Below are 23,608 nucleotides of genomic sequence, written 5' to 3' on the forward strand. Positions count from 1 at the left end.
AAATGAAGTGACATATTTTGCCTCCCCCTTTCACTCCCTGGACAACCCTTTTAGTGTATATATTAATATATATAATATATATATTTAAATATATTAAATTCTTAACGAGCCGAGCCGAGCCTGGCCTAAATCGGGCTCGGCTCGTTAAGCTTAACAAGCCTGGTGAGCCGGCTCGGCTCGTTAAGGATTCGAGCCGAGCTCGAGCGAGCTTCCGAGTCCGAGCCAAAATTGACACCCTTACCCATTTCACATGATTTTAGCCCAAAATTCTTTGAAAATAATAAAAATGGCATGAGAGACTGAGTGCGCTCGGGCTTCCATGGCCTTAATCCATGGATGGCGACTTTTCTTTATATTTAGGTACATCTTGACTCCGAGCTTTGACTCTGAATCAAGAAGTATCGTATATACCGCCATTACTCATGCTGTAAGGGCACTATATTTTTTAGAGAGCCTTGACAAAGCTCTCTATCGTGTGGTGATCAAGAGGCCCCCTCGGGCAGCCTCGAGGTCGCGGGTCCACAGTATCTTGGAACTGCTATCCAGCTGAACAAAGGGTGGATGAGATTGAATGAGGTTTGGGGCTGTTGGAAAGAAGGTAAGATGGGAAGATTTGGGTGGTGTTTTGTAATACAAAATCAGAAAATTACTGGTTTTGAAAAGTTGATGGCGGCGCAATGATCAAGCAGAGAAGGACTTGTGGGGCAGAAACATTGATTGAAGGCTGGTGGGTTGATGAAAGTGCAGACTTTCTGCACTTTTTCCGGACAGATCCATAACATCACAGTTACCTTATATAATATAAGGTAATTAACCCCCTCATATTACTCAGACCACCCCCCTTTTTTATTCCTATTATTTACCTTATAAAACAAGGCAAATAACCCCAGATTTATCCTTTTAGGATCCAAAAAAAATATCAGAAAAAAATTAACTCAAGCCTAATTTGAATCATCATTTCCTTCTTCTCTCGTCTATCTCTAGCCCTAAACGAAAAAGAACCCTAGCCGATCTGGCAAAAGAAGAGATGCTAACCCTAGCCAATTGAACACTGCGAACCTTAACCGAGAAAGAAGAGATGAGGTCGTGAGCAAGGGAAAAACATCATTCTTCGAGGGTATCGATTCCTTAAAGGAAGCTGTAGTGTTGGACAATAACAATATTGAACTGGACTCCTATATTAGGAAATATAAGGCAACCTTGCCTGAAAAGGTTATGTGTGACTTGCATAATCTACAGCTACCCAATGTGTAGTTCCCTCCGGCAATGATACTCAACATTTGTGTTTGATTGAAAAACAGCAAGAGGAGGCCCTGAACACCACTAGATCCCTTAAAGCACAGTATCCTTTTGAAGCATTCAAAACTAGTGGTCTGAAGAGATCAAGCCGTGAGGATGAGGAGGAAAAACGCCTGCCAGCCAAGGCGGCAGGGGATAGGGACAGTGGAGACAGTGTTGGAGGCGGAGGGTGCACTGGAAAGACACGGCAGGGGATAGGGACAGTGGGGACAGTGCTGGTGGCGGAGGGCGCACTGGGAAAAATTCGGCAGGGGATATGAATAATGCTGGTGGTGGGCCTGCAGGGGATATGGACAGTGTTGCTGGTGCCGCACGTGCTGCCTTGCTGGTGCCACAATTCCAGTATTTTTGTTTCTTGTGCAATATATTTTTTATGCATTTTAGTGTGCAATGTGTTTGTGCCTCTACATTCAAAGGTAAATTGAATATTTCAGTCAGCCCACGTTGTTCCTATTGATGTCATTAGCAATAAGGGGGAGATGAGCCTGGCCATTACAACTCATAATACATATGCACGATCTTGACAGTTCATTAAGTGGTTCCCACCCTGGAGATAGGTCATGACCCAAAAATCTTCAAGAGAAGATAGATCCTAAGCTCACAGATTTAATGGCCGTAAAATAGATGGCTAGGAAGTTTGAGTTTTACGTCGTAAAGCCAGTGATCATTGGATCGGCAGAGAAGGAAAACTTCAGGGTGAAAAAGTTTAGCATATAAAAGTTTTACTTAGACCATGAGGAAATAATTTAACTTTCTTTTGGTTCCCAACAAATTCTTTTTAACTCTAGCATAACTGAAGTTATAAAATTGTAATTTTTCTCTTTTCCGTTTTTCTTTTTAAGCGGCGGGATTCTCTATCAGTCTTGACACCGAGTTTATTGACAAAATTATAATTTTCTTTTGGTGTGTGGTTAAAGGAGGCCCTCTAACCAGTGTTGTCAAAATGCTTCCTTTTTTATTAGATAATATTAAAGTTCACTCACACCATTAAAATCATGATTTCCTTATCAGATGACTTTTTTCTCATGGATTTGCAGGAGCGGTTTTTCGAGAAGTACAGAGAGCAGGAGACACCTCCACCCACCAGAGAAACATAAGAGAAGGATCATATCTTTGAGTGATTTAGCTTTCTGTGCTTGTTGCAAACTTATGTTCAAGTTGCAGACATGAAAAGTTTTGTTTAATAACATCCTGTGCATGGTAACATCATGGTAACAACTATTTCTGGATATGTTTTTATCATAACTCGAATACTTGATGCTTTTGGTTCTCATCATTGTAGCATCATAATGCGAAAAAATGCTTGACAGAAAATATTCAGTAAGTTCAGCACAACCAATTGAAGACAGAAAATATTCAGTATGTTCAGCACAACCAATTGAAGGAGATATTTGTGAGGGTGAGAGTGAGGGGAGTATGAAAAGTTCTTGAAAAAACAGGGGGAAAAACCCAATTTGAAGTATAGTTTTTTTTTCCCACTGGTTTTTAGGAATTTCTTGCCAGTCTCCATGCTCACCCTCACTCATGGCCTCTCAATTCTCCCCCCCTTCCATCATTCTGCTCTTCCTTCACAATTGGGCTCACAGATATTCCATGGAATAATTTTTCTTGGTTTTGCCAAACATGCCCTTGCTGTTTATCAAGTCTGTCGATTTTTCCCAATTATGGGTCCCATTTTGGAATGACAATAGTCTTGCTTTTGTCCTCCCATGTTCATCAACAGTATTGGATGTTAGGATTAGATTATTGGCCCGATTTTTAGTCCATAAGATCCATAACAACTCCGATAAAATAACCGGTTTGGATTAATCAAAGGTGAGACTCAACATGTAGCGTAAGGCTCTGTTCAGTTGTGTAATTTGGTTTAGAAAACTCCTGTGAAATGACCCAAACATGGAAATTTTATCTCATGTGTGCACTTGGAGTATATTATTTTTCAAAAAATACAGTGGGGCCCACTTTTTACGATGTTCCAAACCGTTCATCTGATGGGCCACACCGTAAATAGATTGTAACCAATAGGATGATCCTAACCCGCCATATGTTTCTATAGATCGGAAGGCTAGGATCAACCTATGGAGATGATTGGCAGGGTACAAGCCTATTTAGGGTTTGGATCATATTAAGAAGTGGCCCCCACTGTACTTTCTCAAAATTACTGGACTTCACATGCACACATAGTATGAAATCTCCCAAAACATGTTTTGTTAATAGAAAAGAAAAAGAAAGTACACATGGCATTGATGAGAGAGATGTCTTTAGTCTCTATTTGGTTGCACAAAAGCCGGGATGACTTAGGGGTTTTGGTTGGCTAAATAAGTACCAGGTTAGCCAAACTCCTTGTTTGGCTGTCAATATAGCATTGAAATCCCTGGCGTCTCCTAATCATTGCATCTCGCTGATGTGCCACCCTTGTCACCTCGGAAAGAAATTCAAGCTTAAAACTAAAAAAAGTGAAATTTTGCTTGGATTTTTCAAGAATGATGTTTTTTCTCTTTCTCTGTCTTCTCTCTATATTGGTAATGACACTTCCTAGTCCCTACCAATACTCTTCGAAGTTGACCACTAAATGCTACTTACCACTATTTTACTAGGTAAGTTGCAGCTAAACCCAAGACTTGTGTCCTTCATGTGGACAACCAAACTAGACCTGGCAAATGCGTGGGCCGGGCCAGGTTTCACCCAACCCGTACGGGGCCGGGTCTTACGGTCCGAGTTAAAAAAGACCCAGAATTTTACGCGTCAAAATTTGGCGAACCCGACCCCACCTGTACAGGCCGGGTGGACCTGCAGGTCACCCGTTTTTTTGTATTTTTTTGCTGTTTTTATTCCCACACTATAATAGAATGATCCAAGCCGTCCATGTGATACACCATAACGTAAATAGGTGGGTCCAAAATATCATTTCCATATGATGATCCTAGTCCTCTGATCTATGGAGGAATTGCATATTATTATTTATGGAAACCTCTATAGATTGAAGGGCTAGGATCATCCTGTGGAAATGATATTTTGTGGGTGACCTATTTACGGTGTGTTCCATCACATGGACGGTTTAGATCATCCTATGATGTGGTCAGTACATATTATCGTGCTATAAGGGCTTACACCATGTAAAATCTCGAACATTTGTGTTTTTACGGGCACCCGACCAGACCCAGTTTTTACGGGTTGGGCCGGTCCGGGTCAAATTTTCAACGTGCCGTGATTTAGTGACCCGGACTCGTAAATTACGGGCGGGCCGGGTGGACGTGCAGGTCCGGGTCACTTTTTGCCAGGTCTAAACCAAACCCTATTTACCACATTGCCCCAAAAACAAATAATACAATTTTTCCGAGGGAAAGCAACTGAACGCGTTGTGAGGGAAAAACAAAAATTCCGTCCCACTAATACCAAGAAAATATCTTCCTTCTTCAAGACAAAAGATATTCGAGAGGAAACGAAGAAAAATAAGGGGTTTAGGGTTTAAAGGGGTTTAGGGTTCAAACAGGACACTTCGATCTCCCTCTCTCGTCGCCATGAGTAGGTCAGGTCAGCCTCCAGATCTCAAGAAGTAAGATTCTCGAATCCCAATCTTCATGATCTTTCCCTTCTCTTTTCGTTCTTTTGTTTTCTTTCTTTGTCGTTGATCGGAATTTTATCTGCTATTACAGGTACATGGACAAGAAACTCCAAAGTAAGTTTTTGATTCCAAACTTCCTGTATTAATTCTTTTTCATCTTCAAGTATTATTTATATCGATATAGTTAGGGTTTATGTATTTATACCTTTTGTATGATGTCAATACGCTTATATTTCCCTAAACTTCTCATATTCTCTCAAACATATTTAGGTAAAATTGCTTGAGTTATGTATAATGCTTTTTTAGTTTTTCGTGTTGCGCGTTCCATTTAATTGCACGATTGTCTTGCATCCTTGATGTTGAGAAAATCCACCAGGCGAAACCAATCTGATCGTGCTCAAATTAAATAGAAAAGTAAAAGTAATAAATCGAGCCACGAGATGAACACTAAGATTTTATGTGGTTCGGCCAATCCTGCTCCACTGGCGAGAAACACGATCTTTGACTATGAGAAAAACAATATACAAGGATTACAATGGATTTAACCCAAACCCACAAAACCGCAACCCTTTCCTTGCTTCACTCAAACCTAGGTCGTACACCAGAGAAACTTGAGAAAAAACCCACAACAGAATACCCGAGAAAACGCCAAGAGAAAAACCAAGAAGGAAACCCTCTTCCTCCTCCTCTCTTTTTCTCTGCCTCTTCTCTCTCTCTTTCTCTCCTTTACCTTGAAGTAGCCGACACACTCCAAGCCTTCTTGCCGCAGCCCACAAGCAAGAAGAAAACATTCTCAACTTTTATAGATTAGGTTTTTCAAAAAAACCTAAAAATGACACTTTCTGTTTTGCCTCTTACTTCCCACGGAAGTGTTGAGAAATAAGGCAACTTTCCCCAACACTTCATAACTTAATCACTCTGTATAAACCGTTGATTTTACTTATAATTCGGACAAATCTTGTTTTTCTTTTTTTTGAAGTAACATATTTTTTGTTAACACAATTTTTGTTCGATGATATATTGCGGAACATGGTTATTCTGGTTACGTTTATTTTCTTTTACATTTTGTTGCAATATTCTTGGGTTTTCTCCCTTGCTCTCTATAGATGTACTTCGTCATCACATATTACTAAATTTCCTTTATTTTCATAGACTATTGCCTGGTACAAATCTGTTTCTAGTACTAAAAGAAGCTGTGAAAAGCAATAGAGAAACTGATGAGCTCCACTTGAGTTGACTGTGATTATCTTTTTTTTTAAACACATACATAATTTTCTGAAAGCATGCATACTATAGCCCCAAATTATTCTTGAAGGAAGGAACATATGTTGGGATTTATTGGGGAAATGGTGTTACTGGTTTGGGATAGATTAAGGTCCTTTGAGAAAAATAGTTGAGGTTAAGTGGGAATTTGGGATGCATGTTTGGGGTGGGATGCCAATGTTGCTTCTAGGAGTAGGGTTTTGAGGCTGTTTGGTCGAATGAGGTTAGAGCTTAAAAGGGGGGACTAGATTCTGAGTTAGGAACTTCAGGATTGGTGATAGTGTTAGATGTTGGGAAGGTGTTCAAAAATGAAAAGACTTTGTGTATGGTATTTTCCCAAGGTTGGTCGGTCAAACGCTATGTAGAAGCATAGTTTTAAAACTCCCTCGTGGACTCCCCCAAGTCGACTCCCTTTTACCTTGGCCGTGTTCTGCATTTTGCCCCACAAAGTCAATAAAACACCTCTGACTTTCCCAAATTATGACCGTGTCAACCGAGTACTCAACCAAGACAACTAGGATTTTCCTCAGCCGTGTTTTGACCCGCATCCACAGTTTGAAACAATGTAGAAGTATAAAGGTTAGTGAGAGTATTGGCAAAGAGGGGCAAGTTTGTGCAGTTCCTGCTATGACTAGAAACTTGCATTATGAAGAGATTCCTATTAGATTATTGCGTATACTGTAGCATTGTTTCAAATTTCGGTTTCGGTCCTTACGGAATCCGAAATTTCGGCCGAAATCCGACGAAATCAATTCAATGGCTATTTTATATCGTAGTTTATTTTTTCTGCAATTTCGGGATAATATTAAATAATTATCAAAAATCGAGAGAAATCCCTTAAATTTGGGACAAATTTCGGGATAAACAAAATTTCGGTCGAAATTTCAAAATTTCAGCCCAAATAAACTACCGTTTCGGGTCTAATCGGTTTCGGTTCGGTTTCGTTATCGACCGGTCAAAATTTAAAACCCTGGACTGTAGTGGATCAATGTACACAGCAGATCAGCTGATATGAGGGGATGGAGATCTGAGAATAGTTACTTATTCTCAATTAGGCCATTTCATTTAATTCTTAGTGTTAACATGTATGTGTATAGGGGCAAGCATTACTGTTATTTTTTTTTGGATAACCTTTTTAGGAGTAGTGTATCTTTATCTTATTCTTTATTTGTAAAAAGTATTGCAAGGTCCTAAGTAGAGTTACCGAGATGGTTTATCTCTCCCAAAATGTGCTCTTGGACAAGTGCTATGGTCTTATATCTCCCAAAATGTGTTCCTGGACCACCACGATGAATCTTTTGGCCTAAGTATTCACTGAAAACTCTTAGAAAGGCACAACGCATATCGTAGAAGATGTAAGCTTCTTGGAGGGTAAACTTAGACGATTGCCCTTGTTGTCCTTCATAGCTCTTTTGGGATCGATGAGCAATAAGATTCTTCCTTATAGTTCTCATTTATAATGTCGAATCCCGTTAATTTCATAGGAAAAGTATCCAAAAGTAGCAAATTTTGACTCAATTTCTCATCCACCTTGTTTTGTGACCCCAATTTATGTTCAAAGTACAAAGATGTATTCTTGGAGGATGACAGAAACTCCCGATGAAGAAGATAATGTCTTCAATGTGTCAAAGCCTTGATAATGGTCTAGAACTCCACGTTGTAGAGTATCCCCTTGGGCCCTGTTAAGCTTTTTTCTAATGTGATGTATTGCAATCAACATCTTGGTAAAGTTTGGAGGAGCTTGTAGAGGAGCTTGTATCATTTTCTTTTTCACGGGCTCGAAGTTCTTTTTTGTTTCTTTGGTCCACAAAAATTAAGTCTTTCATCATGCATTTGATCATGGTGGCAATAAAGGTGCTAACATTTCGAATGAATCAATGATGGGATGTTGCCAACCCATAGAAACTTTGTACCTCATCTATGATAGTAGGTGTCGACTACTCGAACGTATCATGTATCTTCCCTTGTACAATCTTGACTCCATCAAGTGGTACCTTGGACCTGAGGAAAATCACCCTTGGTTGCATGAAAGTGCACTTCTTCAAATTGATATGGTGCTTCTCCCGCCGAACAATATCCATGACTTCCCTAAGTGGTCCACATGTTTCTCTTACACTCAGGCCATACACGAGAATGTTGTCAAAGTGAGCAACCACAACCTTGCCTATGAGACTATGTAGTATCTGGGTCATCATGTGCATGAAGAAGCTTGGAGCATAGATCAATTCGAAAGACAGAACACGGCACTCATACAATTTTTTCTTGATCTTGAAGGCCATCTACCACTTGTCAACCTGTCTTTATGCGGATTTGATGATACCCACACTCCTTTAGATCAATTTTGGTCAAAAAAACATAATGCAGTGAATATCATTCGACATGTAGTAGAGACCATTATTTGACTATGATTATTGTTGATCACACCATTATCCACATGCATATGCTAAGAGCAATCTTCTTCTTCGTAAAGCTGGAACTGCACATGGAAGAGGGCGAGCCTAGGCCAACGGTAAGGTTGCTCCATTGTGAAGTGGTGGTCACGAGTTCGAGTCACGGAAACAGCGTCTCTGCAAAGCAGGGGTAAGGCTGTGTACATCTAGCCCTCCCCAGACCCCCGCAATGGCGGGATCCTCGTGCACTGGGCTGCCCTTGGAACTGCACATGGTCTGAAGTTTTCCCATATCAATCTTCAAGTTGCCTGCTTAGCTCGTTGTTCTTGATTGAAACTATTTCGTATGCATCTTGATTTGGTAGATTAGCTCCCATCACCAAATCAATGGCATTTTTTTTAAAAAGTAAACTTTTATTAAAGAGAAGAACCCATGTACAAAGGAGGGGACAAGATGTCCCGCACTGCAGTTACAGACATGATATTGAATGGCTGTAATACCTGCAGCCCCACCGCCCCACCGTAAATACAAACACCGGCATCAAATTAGTTACCAACTGCATGCTTTGGTCCAACAGACAAGTGGAAGCATAGATGTCTCGATTGACTGCAGCACTTGGGTAGGAAGGAGCAGAAATAGTCCGTTCCTCTGGAAAGTCACTGGCATGTTCAATGTTGTGCATTGGTTACTCCATGAGAACCAAGTTTCTAGTTATAGTTGTCAACCCGTGACTCGACTCGACACATTACTCATAAGAGTTTTTGACAAGTACAGAAATTTAGTTGCGAAAAATATAATTATATATCAGAAGATGAAGCATGTGAAAAATATAACCTAATAGCACATAGATAAAGCATTAAGCCAAAAATATAAATAACTATATCCTTGTAACTTGCATGCACAGAAATAATTAAGTTCCAACTTCCAACTTCCAAATTTTCAACCATCAAAACAAGAAAGCCCAGGCCCAGCGACTGGGCTCGACTCGTAAGAGTCTTATTTTGTCTAGTCAACTCGCAACGACTCGCTTCAGTCACCAGACGACTTGTAAGAGTCTTAAACAGAGGCGCGAGTCACCCATGCGCCTCAACTCGTGAGTTGACTCGTGCAAGTCGTAACAATTTGACAACTATATTCGTAGTCATTAAGCACTCATTGAATCTCTGTCAATGCACTCTTTAACAATAAGAGGAGAATCTCCGCCAAATTGCAGTGGAAGTGGATCCAGCAGACGGAGGTCGTAACTAGGAATCTGTTTCTTTACTCATTAAAGGTCTATCGATAAGCCAAGTCCTATTGAGGATGGATTCTCTGCTCTCTTCACTGAAAAGTGATGAGTCGAGAGGTTTTTCGGAAGTGCTCAGCAAAACAGGGCACTTTTGGTTTCCTGGATTTTCTCTCTGAAGGTTGGATCACTAGAACATTGGATTTGCTGGGTCTTATTACCCAGTAAACAGGGTTTCCTCCCATGCAAACAGAAGGGCAGACATGGAGAGAAAGAGAGCTTGGCGTAGACATTTTTTAACGGTTTGACTGCCCCTTCCCAAAGGAATTGTGAGCTTGGAGGTTGAAGCTTGGAGCTCATGTTTAAGTTACTTGCCTACTTTTATGGTATCTACTCTGCTTGTTGACGGGCCAATGTTGCTGTTCTTCCTGATGTCTAGATATAAAGTTTCTTTTCCTTGGAGGCTATGTTGCATGAGTACGGATACTAGTGTCCGGATCTGACATGGGTATCGAGTGTGGGATACAGTTAACCTCGGAAAAAAAAAAGGATTTTTGGATTCATCTGATTTGATTTCTTTGACATGATAATATGGTTATATATTGGGAATTTTTGTAGATTAAGTAAATATAATGTTTTTTTTTCATATAAAAAACTTACTATTCGGATAGATAAAACTCAAAACACATGGGAATTTCAAATTTGTTGTAGTATTTAGAAAAAATAAATTTAAGAGACCTAGAAGTGCAGCAGTGACTCCAAAAGTATTGGAATCCAACACGTGTCGGACACATATACTTCACTGGTTCAAAAGAATCCATTTAACAATGCTTGCAGCTATATTGCAAGTGCACCTTGAGTATCAGCCTGACTCGAGCACGTCCCTGCCAGGGAACCATTTGATGGTATAACCATTCCAATGCCAGTAATGACCTTCCTTTCCATGATTTTCTCCGTCTTCACCTTCACATGTTCAGCCCTGGATAGACAGAGCTACTCTCTAGAAACACTTTTGCAGCCTCTAGTGCCTGTTTCTGGTTCATTGAACTTCCCGGTTTCCCCACCAAACTGTTCAACCTTTTCTTGTTCTTCATTACCCAGGCATGTCTTGTCTCGCTTGGTGAAAGAAGGTCCAAAGCGTTGTAGGTCTCGATATCCTTTTGGTTCAAAGTTCAAACAGTCCCCAGTCTCCACCTCAAGCCCTATATCTGTCAGCTCCCAACTCCACCATCTCCATTTTCCATGCATCTATCAGCCATCCTCACAAGGCCACAGAATCTTCATTATCTCTGCGCCATCATCAGCTCTTTGTGCAATGGTACTCTTGTTTTTTTTCTTTTTTTTTTAATGAATGGTACTCTTTTAGTGAGAATATCATCTATTTAGCAAGGTAAGAGTAGTCAAACCCGGAAATAATTTTAAAAACCAAGAGGGGGGAGCGGGGTTAGGGTGTTCCCTTTGAGATCCTAGGACCTCCATTTCCCTTAAACGCAAGTTTCCATCTTTAGATCATTGATGCTATGCATTTGAACTGAGTACGTTCAATGATCCCTTCATAATTAATCAGTGATACTCATCTAACAGAAATTATATGGTGTAAGGCCTTAAACCAATAAGGCCTTTGTACGGTGGAGGTACCATCCTTGATATTTGATCCAACAGCCGCTTCTCAAAAAGTGAGCTGCTGTTGGATCAAATATCATGCTTGGTACCTCTAGCGTATAGTTGTAAGGCCTTACACCATATAAAAACTCTTCAACTAATACTTTTAGTCAGTTATTGGAAAAGTCATGCTCGACGGATGCCTGCTGCAATAGATGGAAACATAGCACTCCTAACATTAGCAACAATAACTGCAGTTAGCATACCTACATCAGGAAGTTTGCAGGTCATATATGATTTCTAATTGGCTGTAAATCTCACACAAAATATTTGATTCCAAAATCCAAAGTGCTTTATTTAGGAAACCCAGTGTTATGGGTGCTATAAATCATCTCTGTTATGGACTTTTTCTTCTCTCCCCTAGATGTCCATCCTACCTCTCAATTAACCAAGGTGAGTGAGAAATGCTTTAGGTTCTTGATTTCAAGGCATAAAAGTCCTTGGGTTCATTGTCAGTATCTTTGTTGTGGAGGCCGCATGGTGATGCCTGGAAAGGTGGTTTCTGAAAATTCAATGCAGGGTTGAAGGTGTAAGTGTTTTGTGAGGCTGTCCTGATGATTGAAAGTGCCCTGGGATGTGGATGGAGAAAGCCTACATGCAGTTTTTTATTTCTTCTTTTATGCTTTTTGGGGATTCAGGAGTATGCTCCTGGATCATCATACTATGTAATCGCTAGAGGGACTTACTGGTCCCCATGTAAATTCCATGGTATGAATATATCAAGTCACTTTTTCCATACATCTACTTTTGACCTCTGTATTTAATAGGGTTTTCATACATCTACTTTAAAAAATAACAGAATTTTACGTGTGATAACTCATAAATCCATTCGAAATGATACATTGAAGTTGCGAATTACTACTGCTGAAGTATTACTAGAGAAACTCTAGCTATTGTCCAATTTTTTCCAAGAGGAAACCATATTAATTTGATCGCTCCGATCTGCTCTGGTGGTTCTAGCAAGTGCTACTAAGTTAATCACAACAATCTATTTTTGTCATTAGATCTATTTCAGTTGTATCTTTTTTTCCCAAGTTTTCTAAATTCCGTCAAGTTTGTAAGTTTTGTTTCTGTCTAATTTAGAACCAAACTAAAGCCCAATAGGTACAGATTAGTCTGACATGGGGGTCTTGGATTGCCTTTTATTGGTTTGTAGGCTCAGCCAAATTTTCATTGTTATTCATATGTAGCTTCTGATTGTCACTATTATTAATATCGCTCTCGAGTTACCTTAGTGTGCATTCCCTTAAGTGGAGCTAATGTATCTAAACTAAAATTCATTGTTGCAGTTAAGTTGAATGCGAACCGGGTTGTAGTTGGCACCCTTCGTGGGTTTGACCAGTTCATGAATCTCGTGGTTGATAACACACTGGAATTGAATGGCAACGAGAAAAACGAAATAGGGATGGTGGTGGGTTTCTGTTGTGCTTTGCACTTCTCTAATTGTTGCCCATTATTTTGTTTTGTGCTTGGATGATCTTATTTTTTGCCTTTCTTACAGGTTATCAGGGGAAACAGCGTAGTTATGATTGAGGCTCTTGAACCAGTTAGCAGGACTCAATAGCTGTTTTTAAGGTGAGATTGACAATTTGTCTTGTCATCTACAAGTTTCTTTTGGACACAAATGGTGGTTTAGAAGAGAAAAGGGGTCTTTAGTTTATGGATTAGACGGAGGTTGGATTTTCCTGCTTTCCCTCTGCATTTTCCACTGTTTTGAATTTATAGGTGGTGTAATGGAGTGAATTGTTTTTGTGGGTTGGGGTCGATCTTTGTCCTGCTTATGTCTGCTTCTTATAGTTTAACTACTTGCTGACCTGATGATTTATCTTATGACAGAAATATGAGTTCTAGGAAAGTATTGTGTTCTAACTATCCATGACTGCATTATAGGATCCAAAAACTTTTTTGAACGTTCAAAAAAGCAGGGCTTGCTGCTGCGATATGGTAATGGGTCATCCAAATGGAAAAAATTAATTCAAAAAATTTCAGTACAAATTTCATTCCGACTAGGGTGGAATCAGAATACCACCTCTTGGGGAGGGTTTTTTCATTTTTGCCCCTTTAATGTTGATTCCGTCCATTTTTTTTTAACCAATAGTTGGAATCAGAATGGGATACTGATTCCAACACCTGATTCCGACAATCCAAATGCATCCTAAAGAGCCTAGATTTTGAGAGGATAACAAGTGGGGGATCTTTATCACGAGCTTATGTATACCTGTCTCGGTGCCCTTTCGTGTGCATATGGCAAAATATCCATTGGGACCCACAATATTGGATGATCCAAACCTATCTCAGATAGACCATGCTTCAATAGTCATATCTGTAGGAAGATTCTAATCCCCCGGATCAGAGGGTTAAGATCAACATCCCAGATATTTAAGTTAATGGTTTAGATCATCCAATAGTGTGTGTGGTTCCCACCTTTTTTTTTCTTTTTTTTTGGGCTGAAAAGACTTGTAATTTGCACTAAACCAGCCATTACAATTGCTTTTCTACTATGACAAAACCATCACAACAATAATCTTATAATAGAAGACTCTACTACTGATCAATTTCCCTTTTCTTCTTCTACTTTATCTTCTCTTTCTTTCTTTAGGGTGAAAATGATTTAAAAACTCCTTCAATAAACCCGTCTACGTAACTTAGTTTCCTTTCCTGCGACTCCAGAATTGACCAATGGTGATGGAACATCACATGAATCCAATTCGAAATAAGATAAATATAGTATTCTGTGTTTGAAAGGAGAGACGACCATTGAAGTATTCTATTGAACTAATATCTGTTCACTGGAAAAAGACGATTGAAATGAAGAATGTTCCAGTTCCAAATCAAAATATATAAAATTTAAATATCTTCACCACATGGTACGCTAGGGTTTCCATTTCCATTTTTTAGCGATTTGAATTGCTGTGTGTACCATGTTTGGGTTCATGCAAGCCATATCACGGGATTGGGGGATAGTGACCCTGGTGACACTGGATCAAATCCATGCCTTGAAGGGGTGGTCCATGTCCTTATCCTTTTTTATTGGCTATCATCATATGATAACAACTGGTAGCTTTGTTTCATATCTAGATTCCTGAAAAGCATAATACCCATCTCACTAGGATCAATTTTTTTAACAACAGAAAATTTAACTATATTTCCCAAGAGAATTACAATAACCAAAGCCTAATGTAGCCACATATGGACAATTTGGATCACTTTCTGACCTCAACATGCATCACCTAATCTAAATCTGAAATGGGAATGGGCATGCCAGCTAAAGGCTTCAACAAAATCAGTAGTGGGTAAAGTTTAAAAAAGAATGGAACAAAAGAGAATCCCCAACTCTCTTACAGAGAGGACCTAAAAAAAGATATCTGGGATGTATTGAAGAGATCCCTTATTTGACATTTTTAACCAAGTATAGAAGGACTTGAAATCCACACTTCACAACCAATCCTTATTTGACATTTTTAACCAAGTATAGAAGGACTTGAAATCCACACGTCACAACCAATCCTTATTTCCCTCAACTGGAATCCAAACAGATCATAGCCAGTAATAGCATCTTCCCACCACCTCATTCTAAGCCAGTTGTTCTTCCATATCTGTCCTTTCTTTTCTCCATATATTTCTCTTCTCCTCTCTTAACCCACTATCTATCTTTACAGATTTCTCTCTCCTTTCTGTTTCAAGCTCACAACCATGGCTGCCTGTGGTAGCCTTCAACACTTTTTCGAGAACCCGATGCCCGAAAACCCAACACTCCTTGAATCCTTAGCCTCATGGAAACAGATGAAATCCATGAAACCAATTGAGCTCTCCTCATTTACAGAGATCTTCGGCGAACTTCACTTCAAGGAGAAACCCGAATCGCTTGCTTCCCCACCTCCTTCATCATCCTTATCCTTAGATCAAAACCCGCCATCCAAAGTCGAAAATTTGGATATAAAAAACAGCAAAGAGAAGAACCCATCATTGGATTTTTTGTTTGGTACCTCCAAAAATCAATATACAGCTTGCTCCAAGAACAGCGATTGCTTCTCATCGAAGAACTCTGAAAGTCTACAGCTTTGTACAGAAGGACTTGGATTCGAGAGCTCCGGCGAGGTCGAGGACTCAAAGAACAAGAGTGGAGATGATTGGGACAATCATGAGAAGGAAATATTAGAAAAATATGGTGCTTTGAAGCTTCCATTGGAGAATCAACATGGAGGCTCAAGGAATGTTTTTTACTCCGCTGGCGGTGGAAGTTATAAGAGATCAAGCACAAATGGCAGCTTCCCGCCGCCGATTTCTTGTATTGGGAGGAGTGGAAAACCTTGGGTTTACTTTAGATCTTATAGGCATGATGGGAGGTTTGTTCTTAAAGAGATCAGAATTCCCACTCAGGAACTTTTGCACGCGTCCAGAGAAGATGGGCGTCTGAAGCTGCATTTTGTTCAGCCTGACGCAGAGATCGCCGAAGAGAAAAAAGAAGAAGAAGATGATGATGTTGAAGAAAAAGAAGAAGAAGATGATGATGATGAAGAAGAAGAAGAAAAAGGAGAAGAATATCCAGGGGAAGATACCAGTGATTTGCTAATGGGTAATGAAGTTTCCTAATTTATCGGTCCTAGATGCCAATAACATGCAGTTTTATGGTTTGATTTTCTTCCACCTATGTAGAAAAACAATAATGAGAGATTAAAGGCCCTTCAAGTGATGGTTTTTTGTTGTTGGTTTTCTGAAGCAATTCTGGTTGTGAAGAGATGATTAGAACTTTTGGTTTCTTTGTTCTTGAGGAGAGCTAGACATGATGATGATCCAGTTCATCAATGTGAGTTGCTGCAAATTTTAACCAAATTTATGCAATCTGGATTGGATTCGAGGGAACTTAACATTAGCAATTTGTTGCAATTTTATGCAAACTTTGATCTGATTTGGTCAGCTGTTGGGTACCTAACCAATAGGGCAAAAGCTCTAGGGCGGATGGAATGCGTAGGTATAAGCCCTTTAAACCTGTCCCATACCAGGCTGGGTTCCATGCCTAGGCAGGCCCCTACCCAGGACCGTAACATTCCACCATGTTTCTATGTCCGCCCTCCACGACGGCCCACTCTGTGATAGCTTTCACTTTAGCCTTTTTTCTAAGTAGCCCTTCCACAGGTTACCCCTTCCATGGCGGCCCACTTTGGAAACTTCACTCTGGCAGCTTTCACTTTGGCTTTTTTACCAGGTAGCCCTTTCCAGGTAGTTCGCTCCACATGTCGCCTCTTACGTGACTCAAATATTGGACGTGATGACTGCTCTAATACCAAATGTTAGGTACCAAACCAATACGCCAAAAGCTCCATAGAACTCGTTAGGCTAAGCCCTTTAAACTTGTCCCACAGCAAGCTAGGTCCCACGTAGTCCCATACCTAGGCAGGCTCCCACTCATGACCTTCACCAAGTTTCTTCACCCGCCGTCCTCAGTGACCCACTCTATGACGGCTTTTACTCTGGCCTTTTTTCTAGGTAGCCCTTCCATAGGTTGCCCTTCCACAACGGCCCACTTTGTGGAAACTTCACTATGGAAGCTTTCACTCTTGCTTCTGTGCTTGGTAGCCCTTTCCAGTTAGTTCTCTCCACAAGTCGACTCTCACATGACTTGAATGCTAGACATGGCGAATGATCTAATACCAAATATTAGGCACCTAACCAATACGCCAAAAGCTCTAGAGCTGATGGAACGCATCAGGCTAAGCCCTTTAAACATGTCCCATACCAAGCTGGGTCTCACCTAGACCGGCTCCTACTCTTGACCGTAACATTCCTCCACGTTTCTTCATCTGTTGTCCTCTACAGCCCACTTTGTGACGGTTTTCACTCGCCTTTTTTTCTAGATAGCCCTTCCACCGATCGCCCCTTACACGATGGATCACGTTATAGAAACCTCACTCTAACTCTTTTACTATGTGGCCCTTTCCAGTTAGTTCTCTCCATAAGTCGCCTTTTATGTGACTCGAATACAAAATGTTGTAACTACTCTAATAACAAATGTTAGGAACCTAACCAATACGCCAAAAGCTCCAGAGCTAATGGAACACATTAGGCTAAGCCCTTTAAACTTATTCCATACCAAGCTGGGTCCCACCTAGTCCCATACCTAGGCCATCCCCACTCAGTACCGTAACAGCATCCCATATGTTGAATTGTAACTCCAAGCAAGTTGGGTTTTTCTACGTGATTAGCTTGTGTTAAACATGCACTAAACACATTGAGGATGTCAGGATGTGCCATTGTTAGGGGGGGGGGAGTACAAATTCAGTAGACACAGGACTGCAACAAACTGGAGATACTGCATGGGAGCCAACATATTTAGAGATAGTCGAAACTAATTCATGAAACCAGAAAGAATTCATTGTCGGGAAAAGAACCAATCTTCTCATTCTACCTTCCACTCTTTTAATTCTGGCTTTGATGTAGATGAATGGTTTTTCCAAAACAGTAAAAGGAGGACATGATAGTTCTACATAGAAAAGGAGAAGCTGCTATTTTCATGGACCGAGGATTAGTCATGATCTATTAGAGGGCATTTTTATTTTTATTTTGAAAAAGGTGCCATTTATTAATAAAAGAGAAGATTACGAGTACACTTGGGGCCAAAGTTTAACCCACATAAAAGGATCTCTACCTCCTCTATATCATATGAGAGCCTCAATACCTCGTATTTATATGGGGAATGATCCATTGGTAAGGGAATCTGCATCATACCTCCTCTATATCATATTAGAGCCTCAATATATTCTAGGGAAGTCAGCTTAAGCCTGATTAGGAAAGACACCTTGAGGAGTTAACATAATCCTAAAAGGCTTAGACTCTATTCTACACTATAAAAAAAAGGGGTAGACTAGGGCTGCAACAGGGTCGGGTTTTTCAAAACCCTAGCCCAACCCTAGATCCCATTATCTCGGCCATGACCCTGAGTCAGGGTCGAAAAACCTCAACCCATTGCCCGCCCTACAGGGCTCAGTGCTGGCCCTAGCCCGCCCTGATTGGCCCTGATTGGGCAGGGCCGGCCCTGATTGGGCAGGGCCGGCCCTAATTGATCCTAGTGCAAATACCTGTTAAGAGTGCCAAAAATAAAGCAACCACTTATCATAAAGAACAAAATGATCAATAAACAGAGAAAGGGAACAAAATAAGACAATATGAATTCAACAACATGACGGGCAAGAGAGACAATTAATAATAATAATCTAATGAAACATCAATCCAAGATAATAGAAAACATTAGCAAAAGAAACATGCACAGATGGTTCAATTATATAATAGAAAACTTAGGGTCGGGCCGGGTCACGGTACCCGAGGCATTAACCCAGAACCTGACCCGACCTGAGTCAGGGTCTAAAAAAATGAACCCTGACAGGGTTGGAAAATCCAGCCCTGACCTTGTTTCGGCTCCAGGCAGCTCAAGGCGGCTCAAGGTTGACAAGGCCAAACTTGCACCCCGAGGGTAGACCCCATGGTACGCACTCTCATTCTAAACCTTTTTGTTGTTGTCGCTCCTAACTTAAGCATCGGAGAGCCTCACCTGGAATCAATTCCAGTGCTCTTTCTAACTGATCTCGTGTGCGCAGGTTTTCTTCCAATAGTCTGTTTAAGTTTCAATGGCAACAAGAGGTTTCATTGAAACAAGAACAATCACGATAAAGATAGTTTGTTAATGAATCACATTCAAGTTACAAAGTTCGTATTGGGGAATAATTTGGTGAAACAAACGTTCTAGTGACATATCTGGAGCAAATTTTCCCTTCCCCCTGCTTCTAGGTGGTCGAAAAGTGAGTTTTAAATCTGAACCCTCCTCTTCTTTATCATCATTATTTCAAGCAGTGGCCAATCGATGATGAGAATCCGAGTCAGACACAGGAGGGTCATTCAGACCAATTGATTTATATGATAGTGGGGGCATTTCCAACTGGTAGTTTCTCATCCACTTATGTTGGGGAGGCTACCAATCCTATAATGGTTGAAAATAGGGGCCAACCAAGACCCCTTAATAAGGCTTTGTTCTATAAAGCAAACGATTCATTCCGACAACTTACAAAAAAATAAAAATAAAAAAAAAATTCACCGATCAATTAAGATCATAGATTTCATAAAATATCGAGAAGATTCGAGAAAGATCATATGTTATTTTTATATTTAAAACACTTATACTCCATATACATGTAATATTATTTCTATTTTAAGATACAACTAAGGCCATTACAGGTTTCGAATTCTTGCAAGATTTACAAAGCACATGAAATTAACAAGTCATTCGCGAATTTGTAAGAAATTCAGCATTTCATTCCCAGAATTTGCAAGTTTTAGAAATTTGAATTTCTCAAAAAATTTATGATTGTTTGGTGAAAAATGTCAACTTATTCGGAATTTCGTAAAAAGTTAAAAAAATCACCTAATTTTGAGACTAAGGCATTGTGTGAATTGCAAGAAAAATATTTTCTCAGAATTTATTTCGAGGGAAATGCTATGATCATGGTTAATTTAGAGGGATGTGATCACAATTTGAAGGTCCCTCTTAATAAAAATTGAAAAGGGTTGGTTCAAGATATAATTTTCATGTGTATAAAAAGTAGTAAATTTTAGAAATATTTTTCCTTTCCAAACTTTTTCAGAAAATTCCTGCAATCCAAACAGGCCCCACGAAGAAAAGTATAACCTCACTTCCTAGCACTGTCTTTCCGTGTGTGTTTGTCTCCTTCGAGATAATTTCTCAAGGACATGGCATCTCTGGTGAGGCCCACATGGAATTGAGCACATCTAGACCATGTCTTCATCTCAAAGATTGTGGGCCCAGCTCAAAAGAAGGCCTCACCCACAAGATTTCAAAGGAAATCAAATCTACACGACAAGACACTTTTATCAAAAGAAGGCCCTGAGGATAAGAAAGATCCAACATTTCATTGAAAACAAAGGCATGCAAGTGTTTGGATGAGATCAAATTTCAAAATCAGCCTCTAAATTGATCAAAAAACTAGATAGACGATAGGACCCTCATGCATACCTAAGACTTAGGTTATGAAATAATCTTAGAAAACTTTATGATGTAAATGTTTACCATGCAAAAGTAAAGTTATACTAGAAAAAGATTGTTTTCTGCCTGTACTTAAGAAAATTACTCTCTCTCTCTCTCTCTCTCTCTCACTCATAGCCTGTCATCAAAACAACTTTCTAGCTCTTTATCGATGTATCACATGCCTCTTGCTTGCCATCTTAAAAAAGCAAAAAGTTACCAACCAACCACACAAAATTGAAGAGCAAATCAGATTCGTACGGTAGAATCTTAACTTCTATAGTATAAATCTTATGGGACATAAGCTTGGAGGTTTCCTTTTTTTTTTTTTTTTTTTTGTAAGAAGATAATGGATAATAAATTAAATTAAAAAAAAAAAGGATTACACATGCACATCAAAGGGCCTAGATCGCATAAGAATTCAAAGAACCTCTAATGACACTTGATCCTGCGCCCGGGTCCCAATAAGTGGTATCAAAGCTGAGCGGTGGTAATCCTGGTGTGCCTCTGAGGATGGAAAAATCTCTCAAGGAAGATCTTGGTACCCCCGGTATGAATCTGAGGACGGAAAAATCTCTCAGGGAAGATCTCGTAGTTTCCAAGTTCCTGCCACGTGGAGGGGCGAGATTGTCCATGTTGCTTCCACCGGGAAGGGGGAGATTGTAGGAGGTTCTATGTGAAAGTAAAGATCCAACATAAAAAAAGGTAATAGATGTGGATGGGCTTTATAACGACTCGGGCAACCTCCACTTAACAACTACTGTTAAGGGTGAGTTCTACCTGGGTCCCAACACGGTGAAGATCTCGTAGTTTAGTTCCCACGTAATTGCCTCCATGTGGAGGGGCAAGACTGTCCCCGTTGCTTCCAAGTAGAGGGGGAGATTGTTGGGGGTTCCACACGAAAGCAAAGATCCCACATCGGAAAAAGTGAATTGATGTGGATAGGAATACAAGGGCTTGGGCACCCTCCCCTTTAACGGCTAGCTTCTAATGGTTTCTACCAGGGTTCCCAACTGTACATTCACTTCACAAATGGATTATCTTTTCAACCTAATATACTACACCTTCATTTGAAAAAAGCACCCGGTTCATGTTATCTGAAAATTTCATCACGTCATCACATTTCGTACTCATTTATTCCTATACCAAAAATGATAGTTCAAATCAAACACCTATTTGTCAAACACATACGGATTTGATTCCAGACAAAAAATAAATTCCAGACACAAGTTTCTCAAAAAGATAATCTTCTTTTCCTTGGATCCAAAGATGCCCTAATTATATCCTTTTCGCCATTTCTAAGTGCAACATTTTGTGAACAAAGGGTATTGATTTGAAATTTATAAAAAATGTGTCATCAGGTGAGAGAAGATGGTTTTAGGACAAATATACCCCTCCTACCTCTTTTTTTTCTCCACCTTTTTGCACCTATCCCTATGCACTTATTACCTTCTCACCTACCACCTTCTTCTTCCTCAAGACTTTTCTAACGTGGAAAACTCCATTGAAGGGTTTTGAAGGCTGCCATTTACAACAGGGTTTGGTAATCATGAGGGTTTATTCATGATAAACTTATCGAAGCAGTGTTACAAAATGCAAAGAAAATGAATTTTGAGCTTAAAACTGAATTTTGTTGTTTTTCCCATTTTCAAGATAAATCTATTTTCTTTGCATTTTTTTATTCTAAAACATCAAAATCAAGCTTCAATTTATGGTTGCCTGCATGACACTAAGATCACAATGTATATCCCTATTATCCTTCGAATTTTTACTCAATTTGAAAATAAAAATCTTTGGAATTATCCATATTCTACTGGCTTCCGTCGGAAGTCTGAACAAAACTTCGGACTTCCGAACAAACGTTTGGACTTCCGACGGAAGACAGTCAAACTTTGTAGTTCGGTAATTGTCTTATGTTAGTGCATTATTTTGGTATTTTTTTCGTAATTTTAATACTTTGCTTCCATTTTTTCGTAATTTTTCATTTAAAACTTAGCACTTCAGCCACAAATCCGTAATGATTACTATTTTTTGCAAGAAATGATTACTATTTTTTGCAATTATGCTTTTGCTAGCCACCTTTGCACCTATTACTTCTGCCAATCTTTGCATCAAAGGATGGGCCACAAGCCGAGAAGTTGCCTCGGCAAAGGTGGGTAGCAAATTCCCATACAAAAAAGGGAAATGTTATACACTCTACTGTATTTTGATGAGGGCACTCCTCATTTAATTAAAAGTGCAGTATGGCCTCCCATAGGATGATCCAAAGCGTCAATTAGATGGGCCACAGCCTAAATTGGTTGTGTCCCAAAAATCATTTCCATAGGTTGATCCTAACCCTCCGATCTATAGAGGGTTAGGACCAACCCTCTAACATTCTGATCAGAGGGTTAGGATAAATCTACGGAAATGCTTTTTGGGGCACAACCTATTTAGGCTGTGGCCCATCTAATGGACGGTTTGGATCATCCTATGGTGCGGGCCATACCGTACTTTTAATAAAGTGAGGAGTGTCCTCATCAAAATACGGTAGTGCGGATAATATTTCCCAAAAACATCTTAAAAAATACGGCAAAAATTCGGGTGACATGCGGGTCGACCCTGCCCGGCGTGGGAACCACATTTTCTACCCCGGAATCACTAGGGAACCAAATTTTATATCTCGGAACCACTAGGGAACTACTAGGCAACAACATTTTATACCCCGGAACCACTAGAGAACCACATTTTATACGCCGGAACCACTAGGGAACCACATTTTATACCTCGAAACCACTACGGAACCACATTTTATACCCCAGAACCATAACGGAACCACATTTTATACCTCGGAACCACTAGGGAACCACATTTTATACCCTCGAACCACTACTGAACCACATTTTATGCCTCGGAACCACTAGGGAACCACATTTTCTACCCTGGAACCACTAGGGAAACACATTTTATACCTCGGAACCACTAAGTAACCACATTTTCTACTCCGGAACCACTAGGGAACCACATTTTCTACTCCAGGACCACTATGGAACTACATTTTCTACCCCGGAACCACTAGGGAACCACATTTTATACCCTGGAACCACTAGGGAACCACATTCTATACTCCGGAACCACTACGGAACCACATTTTATACCCCGGAACCACTACGGAACCACATTTTATACCTCAGAAC

The 23,608-nt window shown here is 40.0% G+C and overlaps 2 protein-coding genes across 2 annotated transcripts; both read left to right on the forward strand.

Annotated features, from left to right (window-relative positions):
- The first annotated feature begins 4,717 nt into the window (after positions 1-4,717).
- Positions 4,718-13,256, forward strand: LOC143866508 (putative small nuclear ribonucleoprotein G). The gene is made up of 4 exons (XM_077375982.1): positions 4,718-4,852; positions 4,953-4,975; positions 12,691-12,812; positions 12,903-13,256. Exons 1-4 carry the CDS (start codon positions 4,818-4,820, stop codon positions 12,963-12,965), a joined length of 243 nt encoding a protein of 80 aa, XP_077232097.1. The 5' UTR covers positions 4,718-4,817; the 3' UTR covers positions 12,966-13,256.
- Positions 13,257-14,935: 1,679 nt separating this feature from the next.
- Positions 14,936-16,264, forward strand: LOC143866516 (uncharacterized). The gene has a single exon (XM_077375990.1). The coding sequence runs from the start codon at positions 15,095-15,097 to the stop codon at positions 15,992-15,994; it is 900 nt and encodes a 299-aa protein (XP_077232105.1). The 5' UTR covers positions 14,936-15,094; the 3' UTR covers positions 15,995-16,264.
- The last annotated feature ends 7,344 nt before the right edge of the window (positions 16,265-23,608 follow it).

This window comes from Tasmannia lanceolata, unplaced genomic scaffold (assembly GCF_043159265.1).
Source record: "Tasmannia lanceolata isolate RefF3 unplaced genomic scaffold, GAP_Taslan_0.1 ptg000135l, whole genome shotgun sequence".
Taxonomy (NCBI): Eukaryota; Viridiplantae; Streptophyta; class Magnoliopsida; order Canellales; family Winteraceae; genus Tasmannia; species Tasmannia lanceolata.